We start from the raw sequence: 12,668 nt of genomic DNA, 5'->3' as shown, positions 1-12,668 counted from the left end.
AAATAACCTGTATTTGACTTTGAATATGTTGTAAAACTTCTGAAAGCCAAATTTTCACTCCTAATTCTGTTTAGTTTTGCTCAATATTCACATTGAGGATACAGCAAATGATAGAGAGGGAAGGCAGCAGAATCTGCAGGGAACTAGAAGTCAGAAAACATTTAAAGTTTATTTTGATTATTCCATATACATGTAGATAATTAGGGATTAATGATAGTCACTGTAGGTGGACAGATTCTTGATTGCTTAAGGCCTTTCAACTTTTTCTGTTGATAGGTGACTTTTGTGATAACCCTGTTCTAAAGACAAAAAGTACAGATTCCCTGAAGAATAGGATTCTAATATGAGTCCTTCATGACTATAAAGAAGCACATATATAAACCACTGAGGAAAAAAATACATGATTAGTGAAAAATGGTAATAAAATGTGCTTTAACAAATTCTTCTTTCTTTTTCTTTCCTCCAATGTTTTGGGCCACATAGAACAAGCTGACTGACCTGGAGATCCTTGCATTGCTGATTGCTGCCCTAAGCCATGATTTGGACCACCGCGGCGTGAATAACTCTTATATACAGAGGTAAGGCGTTTTCCCCAGCAAAAGAAGGTGTTTCTTTTAAATTGTAAAGCTGTTTTTTTTAAAGTAAGAGCCACAGCAGAATTTGATGGTATGAAATTTTAATTGGTTGAGGTCCCATATCATGTTCTGGCTTTATTAAAGGGACTTGGGAAAAAATAATGCAAGTCCAACATTGTGTTGGTAATGTTTCTGGCCTGAAATCTAAAAAAAAAATTTACATTGAGACTCTTATTTCATTAGATAATTACCAAGAGTTTTGCTTTAGTTTACATACACTCAGTTTTAAAGTTTCATTAGAAAAACTATTAAGGCTAGTTCAGCAAAAGTAGAATTTCACCATGGAAGAGAAATGATATTTGAAAAGCACTTAGCTGTATCCTAGGTACCTAATAAGCACATGCTAGAGGAGGCTTTTGGCCTCAGTGGGGACAGCCTAGCCTGTGGTGGAAAGTTTGGCCTCTGCAGTCAGACTTGGATTCAAATCCTATTTCTGCCACACTATTCCTGTGTGATCATGGGCAAGGGAGCTCACCTCTCTATACCTTCATTTCCCAAGTTGTAAAATGGTGATATAGCATACCTGCCCCTTGGGTTGATGTAAATTTTAAGATAGCACATATCAATTCCAGGTAGAAGGCCTGGTACACATGTAAGTGTTCAATCTTAGCAGCAAATGCTAATGGTAGTCCTGTCATCATCAGAGGCCTATATTTGGGCTGCTTTTGAAAGCAATATACTAATTCTTCAGACAAGTGTTTCAGGCTCTCTTACAGACAATACTTAAGTGACTTTTGCAATTAACCAGAGAGATGATGGAGGTGACATCACTTCTCCTCAGATTTCTGAGACACTGACGTTTTTATTTTCTTGCAGCAACTTAGTTGAAAAGCCTACATTTTAATGGTGAAATCTTACAACTGAGTACTTTTTAAGTATACAACTAATGGATAGATCTCTTAAGGAAATTCCAGATGTCTGATATCTTGAGGGAATTCCACAAAGCTCCCTAATCATATTCGCTTTATCTAAATAATGGAAAACTTCATGGAAAAAGAATTGTAGTGATGTAGCGACCATGTCCTCTGCTGACCTTTGATGGGAAAAGATGGCCAGCTCTCGGCTGAGTGTTGGAGACTGGCTGTTTCCTCTCTAGAATCTAACGTTTTGGAGAGCTGACTGGGTGACCTGTCCATTGTCCTCTGTGTTTTGTCATCATTGTGATCTTGAACCTCACTTCAACATGGGAGTAATTGTGAAAGGGAACAACAACACAAAGATTTATGACACAGAGTTAAGCTCAGCCTAAAAAAGCAGGGCCAGCCGTGCTACGTTCCTTTCTGCCTCAGAACTAACAATGTTATTAGTATGTGGACTGTTAGTGTATGCATTGCTCTAAGATGCCATGTTGTCCTTCTTTAGAGTGAAAAAAATACTCAGCTATTTTTTTCCTTTGTTTATTTAAAAATAATTACCCAGAAAAACATCTGGAAAAACGTCATCTTCTTTTGAAAAAAAAAAAAGCCCTGGGAAAAAGTCATAGACTGCAAAATCTTACTTTCACACAGACCACAAAACAGACATCCACCAAGTAATAATAACTTTTTTAAAAATAAAAGGACTTTCGGAGATTTTTATTTCTTCTGACATCCCTGTGGTTTGCACAGAGGAAACAAAGAATTTTGGGGGGACATCTCTCTTTTTTTCTTTCCTTGGTGGTAAATGAATAATATCTCAACTGGGATTCTCTTAACCAGGAGACTCCAGGAGAACAGGAGGACCATTCCCATGTAAAGAACCAACTTCTAAAAAGGTGTACTGTGTCCAGACCTCATCAGGTATTCAAACACAGCATAAAGAAAGTCAAAACAATGAAGGAAGGCACAGAAATAAAAGAGTAAAAAGTCCTCATGTGGTGGCAAAGTTAGAAACTGAACTTCTGTCATTTGTTCTTCTTGAAAATCTTTTCAGAAAATTAATTTGAAGTAATATACTCCTTGTATAGGAAACTATGTTTTGATTCATTACTTGATTCTTATATTTCCTCCTTGATTAGGAAGACTGCCATTATGGGATTATGCAGATAAGCCAGTGAAATATATGGGGGAAAAGTTCACTGCTTGTGCTTTCTTCTCCCACATGGGTGGATTAGGAGTGATTTCAAATAGACAGTGAGTTATTATTTAAAAAATAGGTACTAGGAGGAACAAAATGGTTGAAGTAAAGACAAGTGTTAGAGAAAGCACAGTTGTTAACACACTGAGAAATTCTTGCATTAGGCAGGCAGTTATAAAGACTGTTGTAGATGCATTTATTTGGTTAGATTCAGGTTTGCTGTTTTACAAAATCATAGTGAAATTATCCTACATTTTAGGCAGATGGATAATAAGCAAAATTATGAGGGCCTGACACTTTGCTAGGTAGAAAGAGAGCTATAAAAGTATAAAATACTGTTCCTGTTATCAAGGGATTTCTGTAGTCTCATGAAACCATGGTGATCATGCAAGAAAGTATCTAGTCAGTCCTAGGGTGTTCAGGAACATGCGCTGTTAGAGTTTGGCAGAGAAGGAGGTTGGTCAAGACCAGTGTAGTCCATCATCATTTTAGTAGAGGAAATAAGACTTAAACTGGATCTTAAAAAGTAGGTCAGACTTCAAGAGGAGAAAGGATGGAACTATTGGGGTGTTTATATTCCAGAAACACTATGGAGTGGGCATTTTCATGGAACAGTGATGAAACTGGTGAAATGGTGGCCAGCCTGACTGGTGTCAGAAGGCTCACTGGGAATGAAAAGAGAGAACAAATACATGTTATAAGGTCCTTTTAAGGGAGAGCTAGAAGACTAAGCAGTGCATTTTAGATTTGATATAGTGAAAAAACAAGTCATTAAAGTGGGTAGCAACAACGTTGTTTAGGAAGAAAGGTCTGGAAATAAGGTACAAGGCAAATGGGTCATAATTAGAACAACAGAATTCAGCTAGAAAGCATACAGCAAGCCAGGGATATTGGCTAGAGTGAGGAAGGGAGACTGCAGATCTGAATATGAATGAAGTGCAAGTTCAATGAGTCTTACTGTCAGTAGCTAATAACAATAGAAGCTAACAGTTAATATAGCCCTTTGGCATTTGGAACTCTTTTTAGCATTTTATATGTATGAGTTCAGTTAATCCTTAGATCACTACACAGCAGCTATGATGGCTCTGGTGGTTAGAGGCCACCTGGAGTCAGATTCAAATGGCTCAATTAGTCATTTAACTTCCTTACCTTTGTTTCTTTGTATAATGGAATAATGACAGTAACTATCTCATAGGGTTTTTAATAAGGATTGGACTATAAATAAATGTAAAGCAGAAGAACACCTGGCAGATATTAAATGCTTTACAGATTTTAGCTATTTTCATATGGGGATGCTATTAAGGACAGATAGGAGTTCAAGAACTTGTTTTGTCGCAGGGTGACCAGAGAGTAGCAAGATACAATGCCTAGTAACACCTCAGAGCTGGCACAATGAAGGGAGTGTCTGTTGTGTGAAAAGAGACAATTGATAGCATCAAGGAGGTCAAAGAACTAGGGTCAAAAGGTCAAATGAATCATCAACTTGAATATCTATGTCATCAAATGACAGATCACAGTGAATGGGAAGGTAAAATAAACCCTGAATGATACAGTAGTAATGATTTGGAGAAAAACTGAACAATTAAATGTGATTGACATGGGTCACAGAGTAGTTGAGAGATTTGGGCCCAGAGGAATATATATGGCTGAGAACTGAAATCAAGGACCAGTGTTAGACCCCCGAGAAAAGGAATGCAGGGGTGGCAGGAACTGGTGCTCTCACAGAGCTTTCATTTTCTAATGCTTTCTAAGGCTTTATATTTCTAGGATATTGGTCTGATTTCTACACTGGCATCTTCCAATGCCACTCTCAGAAATGGACCAACAACTATAGGACTCTTAAGAGCAAAATGCTGGGAGAGCGTGCTAGCCTATTACTTCTTATTGCTAGTAATGTGGGAATAAAATTCTGCAGCAGTGGTGCTTCCAATGGCTCCTTCTGACATGACCTCAGATAAAGGCAACATAGCCTTGGGTTTGAAAGAGTAAAGAGCAACAGGATATGGAAGACATTAGTTTCTAGGAATATTTCTGTAAACAGGAAATTTGGGGTATTTGTCACCCTTTTATTGATTCATAAATTCATATTTTTCAGACTGTAAGTAAAGGCAAACACACATAGTTCGCATTCATCTACCTCACAAGCCAAGAATTTTCACTAATGTGAAACAGTCCTTTCTGTATTGTCTAAAAATGTAATGTGTGTTTGAAATTTTAAATGTTTGTGTTGTATCTGCCTAATCGCATTTTAGTCCAGTTTCTAACTAGGTCAGTATGTGGGTATTGTGTGCAGACTGCTCTGGTGTCATGAGCCAATGGGATGCAGTGCAGAGAATGTGTTTGAATCCCAGCTCTGCCATTTATGTTGACTTTGAACAAGTTAGATAATCTCTCTGAACTTTTGCTTGTCTAAAAACAAATGCTAAAATGCCAATTTTAGAGGGGTCACAGGCTAGGTCAGCCTGGAGGCACAGCCTGAGACAAAAGCTGGCGTGCATATAGCTTATTCATGCATATGATCTTAGGGAGCAGGAATGCAAGCCTGGGAGTACAGAACAGGGAAGAAGGAAAAGCCAGGAGAAGGATGAGCTCTCCAGCTGTCCACCCATACAGGCGTCTGGTGCTCAATCCTGTTAGGTTGCTTTTGAGATGTCTTAATGAATGAGACCCAGAATTGTTGGCACGCAGACAAGGAGACAAAAGGGGGAGGGCACAGCTATCCATAAACTCCCAAACCCCACTGGCCAAAGGTGACCTCCATAGCCCTTAAGTCCTCCACACTCCAGGTTGAACAAGCATGAGTGTGGAGCATTCCTGTGGGCACAGGCTGTGAGGGCAAAGAGTTGGGGGGAGCAGTGGGGTAGGGGCTGGGGGGTGTTCACGGGGGGCCAGGGAAAGGTATCTTCTAAGGGCCACCTGCATGAAGTCTGTTAAAGCATGAAACTGGACATGCATCAGTGGCTGGAGTTCGAGGTAGGACAGAGGTTTCTGATGTGGTGAACACAAGTGTCCTATACAGTGTTAATTGTAACCATTAAATATAATTCTTAGTAGTGCCTGATGCCTTATAGATGCTCAGGAAATGGCAGTTGTTATCACTGGGGAAAACAAAGCCACCAAACTTAAGAGGTTTACAGTCTACCAAGGTAGGGAACTTAGAAACAGCTAATACATGGCAGAATAAAATTGATATTAAATTAGTACTGCATTCTTACGTAAATGAGAATAACAGATACTCTACAAGCTTTTCCTTTTCTAAGTGAAGGGAATGAGGAAGGTGACAATTGTTACATGAAGTGGACTTTAGCATATCTAGTCTGAGTGATGAGAAAACACTATTGCCAAAATAGAAAATAGAGAATACAAGGCAGGGTGCAGAAGGGAGATCATTGATTCGGTTTATTCTAGGCCCTGTTATTTTAGGCTGTCTTCCCGGATCAGCTCATCTACTCCCATGGCTTAGGTTATCATCTGTGTGTGGATGTCTTCCAATTCTATATCTCCAGCCCAGACCTGAGCCCAGACATTTATATCTACTTAGGTGGAACTCGGGCACCTTCAAATCAACAGGTCCAGCACTCAACTAGTCATCCTCCCCTACTTACTCCCCCATCACCTAATCATCTTCCCCCTTTTTCTGTCAGTAAATGATAAGGCAGAATTTAGCATGCATAATTTTCCCTTATCTCCACTAGGTACCAACATCAGGATTCATTGCCACTATCTAATCTACCTCCTAACCATCCTCAGATACCTCTTTGAGATTCCACCAGTCTAATCCAGTCTCTCTTACTAGGTTACTGGAAGTTTCCCAGTGGTATCCAAGCCACTTCCCAGTAGTCTCCATGCATCTTCTGTCTTGATCCCAACAAATTCATCATTTTTTTAATAAATTTGCTCATTTTGCTCCATCCATGGTCTTTCCATTGTCCAGTGGTAGTTTCTCAACCATAGTGAGATACTAAATAAAGGAGCAAAATAGACCAGTAAGAAGGAATTAATTTGGGAAAGGTTACAATAACAAAAAATGGCAGTTTGGGGGTCAGCAATATTGGTGGTACATTAAACAATAGGACTGGAGGAGATTTCCCATGCTCTTACCTTTATTTTCATTTTACTGTGTCTCATCTTCCTTAACTTTCTCTCACTCCATTCATTTTTTTCCCCATGTTACATTCCTTCAGTCTTGGGTAGTTTCTTTATGTTCAACAAAGGAAACAAATGATTCATATACTATTGTAAAGAAATTAATCAACTGTATTATCTGACAGTTGTTTGGTGTTTTACAGTTCATAAGCCCCTGTCCTGTAAATTTTAGGAACAGAGACTTTCAGGAACTTTAATTTTTTCTTTTGGAGAAGAAATGGTGGAAATTATATTCACATGTGAAAGGTCATGAGAAATATGAGGTGGAAGACTGGATTGGTCATGCTTTAGAACTTGATTTGTGACTTCCATACAATGAGCTGAGCGTGATCCCTTTCCCTCTCTTCACCCAGCCAAACAGTCTCTCCTATTTCCCAGATTCAATTTAGAGAGCTGCCAGGGTACCCTGTGCTGAACGAACCTGAATCCCGCATGGGGGACTTTGTCTGGCTCAGCTGGCCCCTTTCTTCCTTCAGAAGGGGATGGGCACTGAATCCCCCTTCCCCTTGCCTTTCATCACTCACACCTCAGTTAATTCCTTCAGGCAATTCTTTTGTTACATATAGGCACACAAATATGTTGACCATCAGCATTATTTCAGAGGAAAGGCTAGGATGGAAATTTGTTTCAGATTTTAAGTTAATTGCAGCTTGAGATTGAAAAATATTATTGGTACAACTATTTCAAAGGTTCTTTTCATGTTTAAAGAAATTAGTCCTTTGTTCTTACTCCTGCTACTTTAATCAATATTGAAACAAAGAAACTATTCATATTTTGAACTGGCAGCAGTTACACTTGTATTTGAAAACAATTTGACTCTATATTTATTTCCCAGAGATTACTTCACTCTTTCTCAACAAAAGGAAGGAAGATCGTTAATTTAATTTTGTGAAGTAGACTCTTTTTTAGTTAAGCAATGAAAAGGAGGAAAAAAATGATCAACTGACATATCGGGGAAATTGATAATATATTAAACTTCTTTCTCCAACAAAATATTTTTCAGAAGTGAACATCCACTTGCTCAGCTCTACTGCCATTCAATCATGGAGCACCATCATTTTGACCAGTGCCTGATGATTCTTAATAGTCCGGTAAGTAGGCAGTTTATGGTTGTGGAACTTTAAAAGAGGGCTTTATAAATTCAGTTTTATTTTTAAGTTTTGGATTCATTCCCAGCATCAGAAATTCTTGAGCTTTATTCCTTTTTGGGTAAGGAAGGCAAAGCCAAAGCCAAAACATTTGAGACCTTCATGGCCTCACTTCTCTGGACAATGAAAACTGTTTTAATGTTGCCTGATAAGGGAAATCCGCTGCTCACCTCTATTTGGTTATTCCAAATTAAAAACAAACAAAGTTGGTATTTCATGACTCTCAGTTAATCCCTTTTTTTTTTTTTGTAGAACAAAGCAGTTTATAGAACTCTTAAAGGTTTGCTTTCACAAGGCAATACCTTTTCCTCTTTGTCGAAATTTCTGACCACCAACAAACTTTTGTAAGGAATATAGTTATTCAACAAGTTGGTCAAATGAATATTTGTCAGTGTAGGAAAGCACATGACATGCTATGCTAGACATATTTTTGTTAAGGAAAATAGGATTAAAAAATATACACCAAAACGTTAACAATAGTTGTCTTTGTCTGGTTAAATTAATACCTTCCATTTTCTATTTTGATTTGTTCATCATTCACATTTTCTATTCTATGCATGTATTAGCTTTATAATAAGAAGAAAATGACCACTGTAACTGCTACTTTGAACAGGCACAATGCCTGGTATCTAATTTTAAATCTCTTTTTACCGCCATCTCTTTGCCCAGTGGAGCTGGTTCTTCTCTGAGCCCTGGAGGAAACCCAGGGAGGCCCATGACTTTTCTGGTCACTCTTCTAAAAGTAAAAGCCCTCTAGTTACTTTAGGTCCCAAAATAATTCTCAATTTATAAACCACAATGTCTGGTCCTGCATAATAGTCCAGACTTTGAACTTGATTTAAAATTTCAGGTTTCCCCTTGCTGCCCTGGTGGGCTTCTTTCATCCCTAGCTTGGGTTTTTTCTACCTCCTTCCTTACCCGCCAAACCCATGTAGTTTCTCTCTAGACTTGGAGAATAGGAAGGGAGACGAGATGAGAAAGGGGCAAGAATGTTCTCAGCAGCCTGGTACTGTTATAGGTGTCTCCTCTGTGCCCGGTAGGTGTTTAAACCAAGTCGTTTCTCGTGGGTAGTTTCACAATCCCAGCCCTCACTGTGGTGCTTTCCCACTGGACGTTCCCTTAATACGAGTGACCTTCTGTGTCTAGTTTATCACCATATGGCTCCTTCCTCAGCTCCTGGAAATCTAATCCTTTGATTTCAGCTCCTTTCTCCTGAGGTCCTTTTTGTTCTCTTTGTGGCCCTCTTGAACAGGACAGGACTTAAGTCAACCATATGCCTTCAAAACTTGGAGAATGCAAGCCATCCATAGAGTAGCAACCTCTCTTTCATTGCTGCAATAGAGCAGCTAACCAGCCTGTGTCTTGCCTTTTAGGTTTTCCAGGAGTCAGACACAAGCCCAGGGTAGTCCCACCCACCCCTAGTAGTCCCCCCCACCCCTCGTAGTACCCCCCACCCCTCGTAGTCCCCAGTAAATTACAGGAGACACATGCAAAGACTTCATGTCCCTCTCTCTTACTTGAGGTGAAAGGGAACACAGTCACCTCTCCCTAAACACCTCAGTGTGGGTGAAGGGTTAAGAGTTATGCAACCAAATTTTGACAGCCTCCTTATAAATTCTGCTTCTGACCTAATAGAGATTGCTTCCTAAGTATGTGATTGTTGAATATGAATTAGTTCACATGTTATTGGTAAGTAGGCAAATGATTTTGTTATAATGTACAGGTTGTATTGTTCAGGTTCTCTTGGGTAAGGTGCCAGAATTATGAGAGTTGAATTGTGACCTTCAGCAAAAAAGGAAAAAGCCTTCTGCTTGGCTTTTGCCTGGGAAGGCCTCTCTGTTCTATTTTAGGAATATTGAAAATGAGCAATTGCCACTGAGGCCCACCCCTTGCTTGGACTGCTTTAGGCTTGTGGGGGCTGCTCTTCCTTTGGTGCCCACCGTGAGAGCTGCCCCACTGTCTCAGTGACCCAATTCTGTCTGCACTGTCTCTGGACCCCACAAACCAGCATTTCCACCCAGCTGTTTTTGTCTTTAACATCCTCACAGGCACCTCCAGACTTGCCAGCCTGGGTTGCCTGGTTACCTCCAGATACACCAGTTCTTGGTTTGGTTTGTGCTCTGGCTATAAAGTTGCAAAAGTTTTGTGTGGTCTGGCCCAACACTATGTTCCCCATAAACCACGTTATTTTTAGTGTTGTTTTTCAGAACTGAGACTTCTAGGAATGTATATGTCATGTTATAGTAGAACCATGTACTTTCCTTGGAATTTGCTAGTTGTGTGCTTCAACTAAAACTTTCATTTTCATATCCTATTCAGCTTTAAAGAAAATGTTAACTTTTTCAAAAGCATATTTAACAGTATTCCTGTCATCACTATATCTATTATTAGATAACATAATTATGTAATACGTTATTACTTAACTTATAAGGAATCTGGTTTTATATATGGCCAGCCTCAAATTAAAAGAACTATCTATGCATTCTGCTTTCTGTAGGCACCAATACACAAGAATTTACAGCCTCTGCTTTTGGGAGAGAAAATAAAAATATCACACCAAAAGACATTTCCTTTTCCACTTGAAATGGTTGTACCTTAAAATAAATGAAAGTATCACAAGGTATTTTCTGAATAGTTTTCTGTTTGGGCCAGAAATCCAAAATGATTTAATATTTGAAGACAGTGTTTATGAAAATAATCACAGATCATTAATTAGATAAATGCCACAATTTCAGTATCTACTTACGCTCTTACCAATGTTCTGGCCCCAACCTACAACACTCAGCAATTTCCCTGTCTTCAGAACAAATCCTTTGCCTCTAGATCAAATTCTTAAGTGTCTGGGTTTTTTCTTGGTCCTGAGATTTAGGAAGCATGTTTGACTAAATGTACAGGTGTTATTTTGTATATGTTCTGAGTACCAATGTGTGTTTTATTTAGTTCAGGATTAGAAAGTCACCCTGCTTTAAGTTACAGGCAAGTAATAAAAAATAGTTACATAGCAAAAGTTTAAGATTATTTGCACGTGGATTAGCTGCCTTTTAAATATCCCTTATAAGTATTTCAACCCATGCTTACTTTATACCAGCGGTAAGCACACCTTTGGCTCACGCCCTCTAACCATCCATACAGGCATGTTCCTAAAGAATAGATACTGTTCTCAGTGTGGATTAAGTTAAGTTATATGAATTTGACCAAAAATATTATTGAATGAATTACAGAAGCCATAGAGAAATGATTATTTTGATCAATTGTTTAAATGTTTCACCACTCCTTTCTTCATGTCCATTAATATAGCTCTGATTTTTCAAAGTTTCACTCACTGTTATATTATAGCAATTAACCTATCAAAGGAAAAAGATATGTACATAGTAGATCTGAGGCCTGTACTAAGGCCTAAGGAGTGTAAGTTGGAAAAACATGCATACAAAGGTAGTGCACCCCCATGAAGCTTTTTTTTCTTATATAACAAGGTGGTGGGGATGGAAGCATAGAAGGGAAATGTTATTTCATGATATTTACGATAACTAAGCAGATGTCCTCCATATTCATGCGTTTGGAATACTACATGTATTTTAAGATATGTCACTGTAATTTCATACTTGTTCGTGCTGGTAGTTTCTCCAGGTGGAGTGCTAATGATGGTTTTCTTCTTTATAAAGGGCAATCAGATTCTCAGTGGCCTCTCCATTGAAGAATATAAGACCACGTTGAAAATAATCAAGCAAGCTATTTTAGCTACAGACCTAGCACTCTACATTAAGTAAGTTTTTAAAAATATCCTGACATAAATAGGTCTTGGAAGTATTTGCATTGTTTCAAACTTATAAAATTCACAGTGAGAGATCTTCAGACTATAAGGACAAATGTCTTGGCCAAGTTGTTTATCAAACTATGGAGAAGTTTCTAAAAGGAAGGCAGAAAAAATCTATTTATTTGGCTTACTTCATACTAGAAATTACAGAAGACAGAGTTATTTCTGGTATCTGTCTATTGCCATGTCTCTGAAGTTATGTACAAAGCAAAAAACTACCTCAAGGTCTTTCTAAGCTAGGTTGTCCAGTCTAAAGATTATATAGGGCCCTCCTTTCCTTCACTCCCTCAACTGCTGACCATGTCACAATTCCTTTATACTGTCATTCAAGCCTTGGTGCCAGACAAGTAAATCTTGTTTCTTTTTATTTTATTTTGGCAGAAGATATTAATGTAGAATTTTAGTGAAGTTACTGATTCAAAATTAGCATATTCATTAGAGTAGTATTTGTGATATGTCTCTGTAGAGAGGTATCTGCCTCTCTAAAAGCTACAGAGGATTTTTCTGCGTTTGTGCAACACAGACCGAGAGCTTTGCTGCTTATGTGGAGTGAGGGGTGTCAAGCCTAGAACAAGAGCCTCACCTTTTGTGTGTGATAAAAATTCACATCAGTAGTTTGAGCCACTCTTAGGAGAATTAAATACAAATAGAACAGACGCACAAAAAACACATGCCAAATATCCACTGTTGTACATCTAGAAGTAACTGCATCTAAAATACCTGCTTCATTGGATTTTGGAGCACTTTAAAGTTAACATCATAGTTTAAAAAAATAATAAACTTCAGCTTATTCAAAATGATTGTAGAATGAATATTATCAAATTACCAAGAATTTGAAAAATACCCGTAACCATGAAGACTTCCCAGCCT

General features: G+C 38.4%; 1 protein-coding gene across 3 annotated transcripts in view; it reads left to right on the top strand.

Annotated features, from left to right (window-relative positions):
- PDE5A (phosphodiesterase 5A) overlaps positions 1-12,668 on the top strand; it is a 134,705-nt gene that overhangs the window by 105,482 nt on the left and 16,555 nt on the right. For all 3 annotated transcript variants that reach the window (XM_017673984.3, XM_017673983.3, XM_017673985.3), the window contains exons 14-16: positions 484-578; positions 7,840-7,927; positions 11,647-11,747. In XM_017673984.3, the coding sequence (XP_017529473.1) occupies positions 484-578; positions 7,840-7,927; positions 11,647-11,747 (284 nt within the window). The remainder of the gene's footprint in view (positions 1-483; positions 579-7,839; positions 7,928-11,646; positions 11,748-12,668) is intronic.

The sequence above is a fragment of the Manis javanica genome, chromosome 5 (genome assembly GCF_040802235.1).
Source record: "Manis javanica isolate MJ-LG chromosome 5, MJ_LKY, whole genome shotgun sequence".
Classification (NCBI taxonomy): domain Eukaryota; kingdom Metazoa; phylum Chordata; class Mammalia; order Pholidota; family Manidae; genus Manis; species Manis javanica.
The sequence above is the reverse complement of the archived record's forward strand: the minus strand, read 5'-3'. Positions and strand labels throughout refer to the sequence as shown.